Source organism: Mytilus trossulus, chromosome 13 (assembly GCF_036588685.1).
Source record: "Mytilus trossulus isolate FHL-02 chromosome 13, PNRI_Mtr1.1.1.hap1, whole genome shotgun sequence".
Taxonomy (NCBI): domain Eukaryota; kingdom Metazoa; phylum Mollusca; class Bivalvia; order Mytilida; family Mytilidae; genus Mytilus; species Mytilus trossulus.
The window spans coordinates 3,333,843-3,347,696 of NC_086385.1; the positions used below are offsets into that span (position 1 = coordinate 3,333,843).

The 13,854-nt window shown below is 34.2% G+C and overlaps 1 protein-coding gene across 1 annotated transcript; it reads left to right on the forward strand.

The window, feature by feature from the left end:
* Positions 1–4,778: 4,778 nt before the first annotated feature.
* LOC134694791 (ganglioside GM2 activator-like) lies at positions 4,779–13,614 on the forward strand. Its single transcript, XM_063555848.1, has 4 exons — positions 4,779–4,922; positions 9,091–9,295; positions 11,618–11,828; positions 13,461–13,614. The coding sequence occupies exons 1-4, from the start codon at positions 4,841–4,843 to the stop codon at positions 13,578–13,580; spliced, it is 618 nt and encodes a 205-aa protein (XP_063411918.1). The 5' UTR covers positions 4,779–4,840; the 3' UTR covers positions 13,581–13,614.
* The last annotated feature ends 240 nt before the right edge of the window (positions 13,615–13,854 follow it).

Consider the following 13,854-nt stretch of genomic DNA (forward strand, 5'->3'; position numbering starts at 1 on the left):
GGGGCTTGGTAGTCCAGCTCTGGCCTCAGTGACAACAACAAAATAAAAAAATAAAAATAAGTCACTGAGGCCAGGGCTGGACTAGGGGGCTTGGATGCAATCTGCAAAAAAATGCAGAACAGGGAGGTTTGAGTGAAAAAAAAGTCAGATGAGACACAATGCAAAAAGAAAGGACAGCATGACAATCTATATGTAAAAAGAGGCCAGGATGAACAATTAAAAAAAGCAGGACCAAATAGAGTAAAAATAAAATGCCGGACAGAGATTGCGATTTGAAAAAAAATCAGGACAATATTTTCCATCGTAGAACCCCCTCCCCTAATAAAATATAAAATAGTAGCTTCCTTTAGAACATAAGATTGTTTTCTTCAGATCAGTGACACGTTATTGTCTCCATGCAGTTGTGGGTCTAGGAGGGTAAGTATTTGCCCTTTACCGTTAAGCGTCAAACGGCCATTTTCGGCTACCGTTACGTCAAATAGATTCAGATTATACCGCGAGTCCTTAAACTTTCGGGATTCGTCAAGGAACTCAAATAATTATCGTAAATCGTTATTTCAGGGAAAACACTAACGTGACCAATCGTCAAAATCAGTCGATTTTTACAGTTTTTATCGTCTAAAAGAAACAAGATTTCTACATTGGCTAGAGGTATAGGGGGAGGGTTGAGATCTCACAAACCTGTTTAACCCCGCCGCTTTTTTGCGCCTGTCCCAAGTCAGGAGCTCTGGCCTTGTATTATTTTAATTTTAGTTTCTTGTGTACAATTAGGAAATTAGTATGGCGTTCATTATCACTGAACTAGTATATATTTGTGGCTAACTGTAGGACGCCTCCGGAAACGGGAATTTCTTGTTGCATTGAAGACCTGTTGGTGACCTTCTGCTGTTGTTTTATCTATGGTCGGGTTGTTGTCTCTTTGATGCATTCCCCATTTCCATTCTCAATTTTAAGATATATGTTTTATCGTCATGCATGCACCAAAAAGAACCGATCACGTAATTTGGCAAGCCTTTTACCGTTATTGTTATTATTACGACCATAATCTAGTAATTTCATTTGTTCATTGTTGGATTTTTTCTTTGGTTTTCAGTAGTGCAACATAACAGGGTTGGTTTTGAATATATTATAAAACTTTTTTTTATGTGCGTTGAACTATTTCAGCAAACGGAGAAAGATATATCAAATGTTTTACCATTGCTGACTAGGACATGATGTGGTGTAAAGTCATACCAGTATACATATGCCATACACGGAAATGATCTATGGGAATAAATAAACTCATCATAGATAGATATAGGAAGATGTGGTGTGAGTGCCAATGAGACAAACTCTCCATCCAAATAACAATTTAAAAATTAAACCATTATAGGTTAAAGTACGGCCTTCAACAATAGATACCAGGATTGAAATTTTATATTTGCGCCAGACCCGCGTTCGTCTACAAAAGACTCAACAGTGACGCTCTAAGTAAAAAAAATTTTAAAAAGGCCAAATAAAGTACGAAGTTCTGGCCCAAAAATTCCTAAATGTTGCCTTAACAACTCTGGGAAATGGCTGCAATTTTTCTCTCCAAAATAGTGAAGGAACGAAATCAATGCAATTTGATAAAAAGGCAACACGAGCAGATGGCATACCAACCTCTTAATGGGTCCTTTAATTTAGAAAAAAAATATATTGTAATGTATTATTGTATTGTATTGTTATCTGCTCTTTGGTCGGGTTGTTTTCTATTTGGTACATTCCCCATTTCCATTCTCAATGTTATGTAGTTGTTTGCCCCTCATAGCATCAATTTAAGCGGACTGTTGACACCTTCTTATTCATACTTCCAGATTAACTTAAAGAAGCGAAAGGTCACAACTTACCGGATATCACGAACGGACGCTTAACGGATGAAAATAAAAGTTGTCCGTTGACAAAATTGTTATCCGTTGGGAGTCCGTTGATGTACTGACCGAATAAAACGGACGTGTAACAGATGCATAACGGACACGCACCGGATATGCAGCGTACAAGAAACGGACACGTACCGGTCAGAACGGATGTCGGACGTACATCCAACGGTACCACATCCAACAGACAAGTAACGCATAAAACGGACACCTAACGGAAGCGTACCGGATAAAACGGGTGAACAAGATATACGGAAATATCAAAGGCGACAATAATACTACATGTAAATCGCATAAATATTCAAAATGTTTCTGCGTAACTGGTTTTGGTTTGTTCTTCAAAACTCCGCCAAAGGGCAGTGTCTGGCCTGAATAAGAACTGCTTGATTGTGAAGACGTGTCTATAATCTAAGATCCATTATGAATAATAATTAAGAATTCATAAAACTTGAGAAATCTGACATACCAATAATTAGCATTTCTAACGCAGAATTTTCAATTGGCATTTATCCGTTTCAGATCCGTTCATCATCCGTTTTATCCGTTATACGTCCGGTAGAAGTCCGTTTCTCGTCCGTTCAACATCCGTTTTATCCGTTAAACGTCCGGTGGAAGTCCGTTGGTGAATTTATCTTCCAGACCTCCAACGGATATATAACGGACACGTTACGGATACAAAACGGAAACGAAACGGACGAGTACCGTACAAAACGGACGCCTAACGGACGTTCAACGGACATTTTATCCGTTGGACGTCCGTTCAAAATTTTGAACATGCTAAAAATTTTCCACCGGACAGAACGGACGTCGACGGATAAAATGTACGCTTAACGGATCAAAACGAACGACTAACGGACATGAACAGATTGAAAAAAAGTTATCCGTTAGGCGTCCGTTCGAGCTATCCGGAAAGTTGTGACCGAGGCTTACATTTAAAATATCACCCAGTGCCAAAACATTTGTATTGCATGCTATGTTTGTGTGATTCAACTTTGTATTATAACAGATTGTTTTATATTCTAAATTATACTGTATTTATGTTAAGTATATGATTTTATATTCAGTCAAAAGCTTATGCCGAATCAAATTAATTTTCAAAAATTATTAGAAAAAGATTTGAAATACAGTTTTCATTTCATTCATGATACTTAGACTACCTATGTACTTTCCATAGAGGGTACATATATCTGACGATTCTGTTCAGACTGACAAGATGTCTTACACAACAAACAAACACATATTCAACCGCAGTATTCGTTGATTTACAAAGAGTTTTATTGTTTTTTATTGGATACATTATATGCATATATATGTGTCTAAACCTGGGACCATTAAAGTATAATAGTCCCAGTCTAAAAACATTCGGTTTATATATTTCTCCAAAAAAAAGTAACACAAAGTAAAAAATAGACACTGTCGACTATTACGCTGAGATAAACAAAATCCCTTTATGACTGGAAATATGGAAATAGCTTTAAAAAGGTTTTGGATGTCAATCAACACTGATAGGAGGGATGGAAACCAAAATTACCTTCTCTAGTATACCGGAGAGGATTATTAAGAGCTGTTGCCCTGGAGATAATAGAATAAAACAAAATAATCGGCAAATTTTAGAAATTCGAGCTGTGAGACAGCACAATTTTGGAAACACCTCATTTTGGCAAAGTTAAAAAATAAAATTCAAGCTGGCGTGGTAGGCTAAAATGTTTCTATATTGCCTCAAAATGAGCATTTCATAACTTTCCTTGTGCATTTTTAAGTTGCTAAATCGAAGTGTTCCTTTTAAATTTCATCGTATATTTATTTTTTGGAATTTCGCGTAAACATAGTTGCGGAGAATGCATTGAAATATTAAAAAAAAAAGTTTAAATTCAGTCAATCGTTTGCTCATCGTTTGATACGGTGCTTTTGTCCGACAATTTAGCTTTTTGTCCGTTTTGCTTTTTGTCCGATTACTTTGCTTTTTGTCCGATTGCTATGCTTTTTGTCTGACACTTTTGCTTTTTGTCAGACACTTTTGCTTTTTGTCAGACACTTTTGCTTTTTGTCAGACACTTTTGATTTTTGTCCGACACTTTTGGTTTTTGTCCGACACTTTTGCTTTTTGTCCGACACTTTTGATTTTTGTCCGACACTTTTGCTTTTTATCAGACACTTTTGCTTTTTGTCTGACACTTTTGCTTTTTGTCAGACACTTTTGCTTTTTGTCAGACACTTTTGATTTTTGTCCGACACTTTTGGTTTTTGTCCGACACTTTTGCTTTTTGTCCGACACTTTTGATTTTTGTCCGACACTTTTGCTTTTTATCAGACACTTTTGCTTTTTGTCCGATACTTTTGCTTTTTGTCCGACACTTTTGCTTTTTTTCCCCGACACTTTTGCTTTTTGTTAGACACTTTTGCTTTTTGTCAGACACTTTTGCTTTTTGTCCGTATTGCATTTTGTCCGATAATTTAGCTTTTTGTCCATTTTGCTTTTTTAGTTCACCTGGCCCAGAGGGTTAAGTGAAATTTTCTCATCACTTGGCATCCGTCGTCGTCGTTAACTACAAATCAAATATATACCGTAGTGTATATTGAAAGACTCAAATTGATATCAAATTGGTTCTAATCTATAAACGGTGGTTATGAAGTGAAATTTCATCACATTTATTGTTGAATGCTACATGGTGACCTCAACAATGACATTAATTGTACCTGACAATTTGTTATTTTGGTTGACCTCTCACTACATTTAACCTCATATATCTTTACAACATCATAGATTATTTAAATTGTCACCTAACAAATGACAATTATAGAAGACATTTTCTAAAACAAGGATTTTAGATTGGGGAACACGTCACGACACAGACAATAGTCTGCAAAGATAAGGTGGAAATATTTAATATATAAGATCTGACTTCGTATCTCGACCACACATTCAGATTGTACTTTAACCAACAATGGCGGCGATATTGTTATGCTTGCTTTCTCTGATGGTTTCAGCAAATGCTAAATATACTCATTTACAGTGGAGCAAATGCGGTAAGTCACTTTTTCAATAGGAAGGAAGGAACAACCTACATTCAAGATGGTTTGAGCGGGGAGGGTCTGAGCGGGAGGGGGCCTTCATTTCTGTATTCTTAAAAAAAAAGGGAAAAAAAAAAAGAAAAAAAAAATTGGTGCTCTATTCTTTGTTGTTTGCCTTCTTTTTTTCTCTGTTCATTATTTTTTTTTGCTATTTATTCTACACATTTTTTCTACTTTTCCCCTATTCTGTAAGCCTAGTCCAGACCCTCCTGGGTTAAGAGGACTTGACTTCTTTGTAATAGAATAAATTAGGCTAGTAATTACCTATTTACAATGTTGAATAAGATCTCCACAACAGACCCCCCAAAAAAAGACACAGACATTAACAACTGTAGGTCATGCATTTAAGGCTTTCAACAATAAGCAACGTCCATATCGCATAGTCTGTCTGGAATAAAAGGCCCTGCATGATGACCAAATCCATTGAGATATTGGCTTTTCATAATAAGAACAAGCCGGGAGGCAGGTCTGATATGCATGAATCATATCAGACCTGCCTCCCGGCTTGTTCTTATTATGAAAATATTGAAAATACTTATGGTAATATTGGTTTCTAACGAACGGATTTTTCTACATGTCTTACGATTAAATAGTTCTGCGATTGGCTATCGTAACTGAAGTGGTTTTATACATGTCAGCCCTGTAATTCAGTAGTTATCGTTTATTGCTGTATATAATATTTATTTTTCCTTCATTCTTTTGTACACGAATCAAGTAGTTAGTTTTCTCGTATGAAATGTTTTTACATTTTTCATTTCTAATTTAGCATATATAGGCAATATGGGTTTTGCTCATTACTGAAGGCCTTACGGTGCATAACGACCATGACCTATAGTTGTTAACTTCTCTGTCATTTGGTCTCTTGTGGAAAGTTGCATCATTGGAAATCATACCATGCTTCTTATTTTTATATGGACATTGCAACTCATGCACACACTATGTTTTCTGGTGAACCCTTCAGATCTAAGTCAGGCTAGTGTAAAAGTACGGCAAATGATGATAAGATGATAAGAAAAATAAGAGCAGATCCTGTTCTATCTTATGTCCTATATTTTCACATCTTGCTGCATAAGTTTAGATAATGTTAAAATTATGTCAAAGCGCATACAGTTTATAATGTACAGATTTGAAGGCGTGGAATGGAGTATAGACTTTTAAACTTGACCAATTTGATTTTTTTAAACATATAATCCATGTAATTCAGTGATTGCCATTTGTGTTATATATCATTTTTGTATTTCGTTCATTATTTTGAAGAAAAACAAATCTGGCTGTTAGTTTCTCTCGTTTGATTTAAAAAAAAAATAATTTGTCATTTCTGGGCAATTGTTTGTCTCTCATTGTCGAAGGCCATACTGTTACCTATAGTTGTTAGTTTCTATGTCCAAAATGATCTCTAGTGGAGAGTTGCATCATTGGCAATCATATCTTCTTTTTATATTTAGTAACAAGATACAAACACAGACAACAGCTCAATGGCGCCCTTTGACTTTGGACATCACAAGTACAATGTAACACGTTGTGGGGTATTATCTGTTTATTGTCATCATGATGATAAGGCTTTTGCTTTACTCGTTTGAAATATCTAACGTTTTGTCCTGACTGGGCTTTATTTATATACATGTATATATAATAATTTTATTTGCAAAAATACACCCATATGGGTCAGGCAAACACAAATACAACATTTAATACAGACAGTGAAGAATTACAAATATAAACATAAAAAAAAACATAGTTATAAATGGTAATTAATGTAGCCTTTGATGGACATGGACCTCATTTTCGCAATTCTAATGATTGCTTTATAAAGTCACCAATTTCTGTCAAAAGCTCAGATTTAGGAATTAAAAGTTGTTTTAGCTTTAAAAGTGGTTGATAATTTGTAAAATCAGGATTTAAATTATTAATCTTTAAAAATAAGCAATCTCTTAAAGTTGAGTTTAGTTTGCAGTATAGTAAAAAAATGGTATTCATCATCAATTTTATTACAAAGTTTACATAAGCTTTGATCTCTGGGTACATTTTTATATCTTCCCATTTCAACTTCTAGGTTATGGTCACTAACCCTTAATTTAGAAATTAATTGTCTGGTTTTAAAATTTGATTCTTTTAATAAATCATTTTCAATTTTTATCTCAGTTTTTATTTGACCATATAGAAATAATTTCGAACTGTCTGTTATAGAAGAAAGTTTATTCAAGACTTTTTTTGTATAAAATTCATGTGATACCTGTTTAAACTTCCTCTTTGAGGAATATTTAATTTTATTGTATGGTTTATCACAAGTTTCAAAATCTTTAGCATTTAATCCAGTCTCTTTAAAAATATTTAGAGCAAATGTATACCAACTATGAAAACCATCATTATGCAGGGACTTATTTAATTCATAGGCTTCTTTTAACAGAGGATTTATATCATGGGTATGAAATCTACAGAAATATAGCATAACTTGTGGTTTAATAAATGAAGCCATAGACAATCTGCCCAGTTCTGTTTTGGCTGAAATATTACATGCAGTTTTCCTAAGCCATAGGACAGATTTACAGTATTTATTATGAATCATTTCATAGCAAAATTTATCTTTTAACGACAAAGTATCACAAACAGAACCATGTTGTTCTGAACGTTTCAAAGATTTAAACATGGATAAATAATCTTCCATAAACCATACCTCACTATTATATAATAAAAAAGGTCTTATTAAGACATCAAAAAGTTTGCATGATAAATTAACAGGGATGGATTGAAAGTTAGAAAATCTACTTTTTAAAGCAAATAGGACCTTCAATCCCTTTTTTGATAGTTCTTGGATAGCATTTTTAAAATTACCCTTATAGTTAATAATGTTTCCTAAAAAATATATATATAGGAAGATGCATGTGTTATGAGTGCTTATGAGACAACTCTCCATCCAAATAACAATTTATAAAAGTAAACCATTATAGGTCAAGGTACGGCCTGCAACACGGAGCCTTAACTCACACTGAACAGTAAGCTATAAACGGCCCAAAAATAATAACGTAAAACCATTCAAACGGGAAAACCAACGGTCTGATTTATATAAAAACGAGAAACGAGAAATATGTATGAACTACAGTAAACAGACGACAACTACTGTACATCAGGGGTTGAAGTCATAAAACTTTGCTCAGTGCTTGGAGCACACAAATCATGCTCGAAACATGAAATCCACCATTTTGATTGGTTGATTCTCAAGTCTGAGTACAAAAATCGTGCTCGAAAGTTTTATGACCACAAGGCCAGATTCCTTATTTATAGTTTTCTTCAGGGTAAATGATTTGTTCATCGTTGAAGGCCGTACGTATGATTAACCACAGCTAGTAACTTACACCCACGTAAGTTGATCGCCGTTGCATGGATAGTGTTACCAATATTAGACCATGCATGGCGATCAGTAGACGTATTATTTAGTTTCGAACCCTATCCCGTTTTTTTCCTGGTTCATTGAAACAAAAGAAATATTGATGATAATTAAGGCATACAAGCTCATGCATAGTTATCGATATTTCAGACACAAAAACATATTTCAATCTCCCGCCATATTGATTCGGAACGTTTTGAGCGAGATTTCAGAATTACACAACAAACCTTGTTTTAAATTTTTATCATTCTATAATCTAAATTTTGATATTTTGAATTTCTATAGTTTCTACATATGTTGCGTTTTAAATTTTTACATTTTGTGACCAGTCAACAAGTGTTACACTTACATTATATATATATAAAAAAAAAAAAACAGTGCAAGCCAGTTTTTCGACAGATTTCATGGATTGGTGAAGAATTTCAAAAAGGGAATCCAACACATAAAAAAATAAAAACAATAGGGGTTAAAACACACAAAAAATGTCAAGATAATTATATTATCTATGGTCATCTATGCATTGGCTTTACGGTGACCTATAGTTTTTAATTTCTGTGTTATTTTGGTCTCTTGTGGAGAGTTGTCTCATTGGCAATCATACCACATCTTTCTTTTTTTTTTCTTTTTTTTTTTTTAGATTTGAGCGTTTCTAGTGAAGCTAAATCCAGATAAGCTCATGGGAAGCATTATTTTAAAGTGTTATTTTCATTCTTTATAAAGTGTGTTTTTCATTTCCAGGAGCTACTCTGAAATCGAACCCACCTCTATCCCTCGGAAGTGTAGGCGTAACCCCAGTACCAATAGTAATTCCAGGTGACATCAACCTATCAATCAATGGGAGCCTCACACGGAGTATCTCTAGTTCTTCACTGACTATCTCCTTAAAGAGGAAGACCTTCCTGTTGGATATCCCTATTCCGTGTATTTCACACGTTGGTTCATGGTTTGTAGTTCTTATTTCTTCATGATTAGACTAATTATTTTTTTTAAGGGGGGGAGGAGAACCGGGAGATTTTAAGGGGACAATGGCATATAACAAAGACGACTTAAAGGCAAATAAGATTACATAATGTTTATTGATATGAGTAAATGCACATTCATACCCCAATGGGATTATAGGCATACATAAATCAACAAAATAATTTAACAATACATCATAACAAACAATAAAAAACAAAACATTATATATATACATATGTATCTATCATGCAGTTGTTGAGTCCACCCTTCTCAGTGATCATGACTTTTAACCAATGAAGCTTTACACTAAAGGCTGAACAGCACAAACAGCGGAAGGTTTAACCAGATCTTGCTTCACTAGGGAACTTTGAGGTTACACTTTTTTTTTATATATAATTCCTTTCGTTAGACTTTTTGCAAACTTCCAAAAGCAAGATCTTCTGTAATAAAGAGTACACTTAATGGTTAGATATTAGAATATTACCTACTTTATCATCAAGTGTGGTAAAATTTACAAATTTAAAGCAGACAATTTTGTCTCGCATTGGAAATGCAGGTTATGGATAAAATTTACAGAATAGAAAATAATGTTGGTATACTACCGAAATTTTTTTTTCGCGTTTTCTTCTTTCACTTTCACGAGAAATCGGGAAATCGGGAAAGCGAGAAATCGAGAAAGCGAAATCGAGAAATCGAGAAAGCAAAATCGAGAAATCGAGAAATTGAGAAATCGGGAAATCGAGAAATCAGGAAATTAGGAAATCTGGAAATTGGGAAACCTAGAAAGCAAAAAAGCGAAATCGAGAAATTCATTTCAGCGTTTTCGCTTTCGTGTTTTTGCTTTTTCGATTTCTCGATTTCCCTATTTCTCGATTTCCCGATTTCCCGATTTCTCAATTTCTCGATTTCGCTTTCTCGATTTCCCAATTTCGCGTTTGCAAAGTGAAGGGAGAAAACACGAAAACGCGAAAAGGCGAAATGTATGGGGGCTGGATGCGGCCATTTCGCCTTTTCGCGTTTTCTCCTTTCACTTTCACGCAAAATCGAAAAATCGAGAAAGCGAGAAAGCGAAATCGAGAAATCGGGAAATCGGGAAATCGAGAAAGCAAAATCGAGAAATTAAGAAATCAGAATATCGAGAAATCGAGAAATCGAGAAATCGAGAAATTGGGAAATCGGGAAATCGGGAAATCGAGAAAGCAAAAACGCGAAATCGAGAAATTCATTTCGCGTTTTCGCTTTCGTGTTTTCGAGTTTTTGCTTTCTCGATTTCCTGATTTCCCTATTTGTCGATTTCCCAATTTCCCGATTTCTCGATTTCGCTTTCTCGATTTCTCGATTTCCCAATTTCCCGATTTCGCGTTTGCAAAGTGAAGGAAGAAAACACGAAAACGTGAAAAGACGAAATGGCCGCACTCGGCCACCATATATATTAGTGGCAGGAAAACAAGCCTTTGATTCTATTTCTCTCATTTTATACAAAGGGAAGATGTTTTTCAATTCATTTCTAACAATTGTTTTGATTTAAAAAATTAAATATATATATCTTCTAAATTTTAATGGCTCTTGAACAAAGAAAATGTCACTCTTATGGAAAACTGGACTGTTATACTTGTGACTTTTTTGAATTAAGGAGATCAAGTATGAATATTGACACTAAGTCAAGTAAATGATTTGAGAACGAATGCATATAATGTACTTGTATCCTTTAATTGGGCTCTGATTCTGACCAATGCTTATATACTAAATATGTATTTACACGGTACTATTATTGTTGTTGTTACCAATTATGTAAATTTATGGGCCTTGTAATTGTGGAAATAAACATACATTATTCTATTCTATTATATATGCAGAACATACTTGATGTTTAGCAATTTCTAGTAATAATAAATCAATTGACAGTGGCAGATCCAAAAAAAATATAAGGTGGGGTGCTCACTTTGCCTGCAGTGCGGGGGCTCCAATCGTGCTTCAGTGGTTTTCTATATAATCAACCAATATTTTTCCACAAAAGGGGAGAGGGATTCCAAAACAAAAACAAAACAAAATAAAAGGAAAATATCTCCACCTACCAACATTTTTTCTTCCAGGACACAGCAAACAAGTTTACGGTTTCATATACATGTTATAGCTTATATCCACTTGATTTGAACTACGGGGGATTATTGTCTCATCGGTAATCCTACCACATCTACTTATTTCAATACATCATGTTATGCCTGACTGAATTGTGTTTGTTTTACAGTACACACAACGATATCTATATCATGTTATGCCTGACTGAATTGTGTTTGTTTTACAGTACATACAACGATATCTGTACCATGGTAGATGATATGGTCACTCAAAACTGGGCAGGGATTATGGGAGGAATAGGGACACAGATTAAGGCCATGCTTGCCAAAAGTGGTGTCACATATAACGCATGCCCACAACCAGCTCAAGCTCTAAGTATTAAGAGCTACAGTCTCCACATTCCTGAAATGCCAAAGATACTTTCTTGGTTTGCAGCGGTAAGTAATAATTATATTTATAGTTATTAATATAGCCACAGCATCCACATTCATCAAATGCCAAAGATATGTTCTTGGTTTGCAGTGATAAGCAATCATTCTATTTATAGCTATCAACAGCTATTTCATCTACATTCCTCAAATGCCAAATATACTTTATTGGTTTGCAGCGGTAAGCAATAATTATATTTATAGTTATTAATATAGCCACAGCATCCACATTCATCAAATGCCAAAGATATGTTCTTGGTTTGCAGTGATAAGCAATCATTCTATTCATAGCTATCAACAGCTATTTCATCTACATTCCTCAAATTCCAAAGATATAATCTTGGTTCGCAGCGGTAATTTAGCAATCATTCTATTTATAGATTATTTTATCGTAACCAACAGCTACAACATCATCATCATTCTGGACATTCTAAATATTCGGTCTACTTTTTAATGCAGCGGTCTTTAGCAATTATTATATTATCTATTAACATCTCTTATTTGGTAAATTATTTGATTGGTGTATAATCCAAATATTGGATTGCATTACTAAAACAAGCATGGCAATACTAACAAACAATAAACATTTACAGCTAATTTATAAAAACCTTTGATCAACTTGCTTGCTATGTTTGATGGTTTGTTTTGATGTTTGCAAACAACAGGTACTAGGTAGTCTGTTTCAGTGTCTGTTTACTTTATACTGGGATTTAAATGGATAATAAACATTTAATTTAACTTCATTTTAAGTCAATTTTTATTGTCCAATCAAATCCCAGTATTTATAAAACAGACTGAAACTCCGCCTAACTATTGCCTGTAAACATCCAAGCAAACATAGCAAGCAAGTTGATCTAAGGTTTGCTTGGCGTGCTTTTATAGAAGAGCTGTAAAGTCAATCAATACTTAGGTTATCTATGTAAATAATATATTTAAAAATTCTGGAGGATCTGATACTTTTGTAAATTTTAATATAAAAATACAATATTCTGAATGAGATTGTTATACATGTATATATATTATGTATATATGAAATCTAACATTGTTGGGTTGATGTTTAGACGAGTTGTATATACATTATGTACACAGCCATGTATCACCATCATTGATGGCGATCCGATGGACACATCTGTTGTAGGGTTGTCACTGACTCAGACGTACTTATGAAATATAAAAATATATATATATATGCAATATTACCCCTATTATTTGAACCGATTGATGGATAATTGTGTCATTGTCAATCTTTTCACATCTCTTCCTAATAAAGAGAAAAATAATCTTTAACCCCGTTAGTAAGTTCAACAATACATTATGTAATTTATACGTGTTTCTCGTTTCTCTTTTTTTATATAGATTAGACCGTTGGTTTTCCCATTTGAATGGTTTTCCCGTTTGAATGATTTTACACTAGTCATTTAGTGTCCATTTATCGCTTGTTGTTCGGTGTTAGCCAAGACTCAGTGTTGATACCGTACATTGACCTATAATGGTTTACTTTTTTTTAATTGTTATATTTGGATGGAGAGTTGTCTCATTGGCACTTACACTACATCTTCCAATATCTATTACACGAATATTTTTATAATTTCCAGTTATTCTTAAGAAAAGGAATTAATTATCTTTGTCTTTCTATTGCAGGGTGACTATCATGCACATATCGAAGTGAACGAGAATTCTTCAGGTGAACAGATTCTATGTCTTGATGCTGATTTGACTGTCGATCATGCGTGCTCTGGATTTGGATGTATATTTGGATAATTAACTAAAATAAAGATTAGTATTGATAACTAAATGTTGTTTATTTCTTTTTACTTAGAATCAGTGTTTATTGATCTCACTTATAAATTTTATATAAGGAAAGGTGCGATAAACGTCAGTGATACACTGGAAACCAAAGAAGATGGGAAAATCCGTATGCGCCAAAAATGCGTCTTTTTGCGCCACAACTACTTTCTCCAATGCTACGTCTTGCGGTAGATGGGGTTTCAGCTCATACGGTTGGTGGGAGCAAAGCACTGTTATCAACATATAT

Excerpts from the sequence above, each read along its gene's own strand:
- LOC134694791 (XM_063555848.1), top strand. The coding sequence starts at position 4,841 with ATGGCGGCGATATTGTTATGCTTGCTTTCTCTGATGGTTTCAGCAAAT. Across the intron at positions 9,296-11,617 it reads ATTTCACACGTTGGTTCATG|TACATACAACGATATCTGTA; the intron begins GTTTGTAGTTCT and ends TTTGTTTTACAG. Across the intron at positions 11,829-13,460 it reads TACTTTCTTGGTTTGCAGCG|GGTGACTATCATGCACATAT; the intron begins GTAAGTAATAAT and ends TTTCTATTGCAG.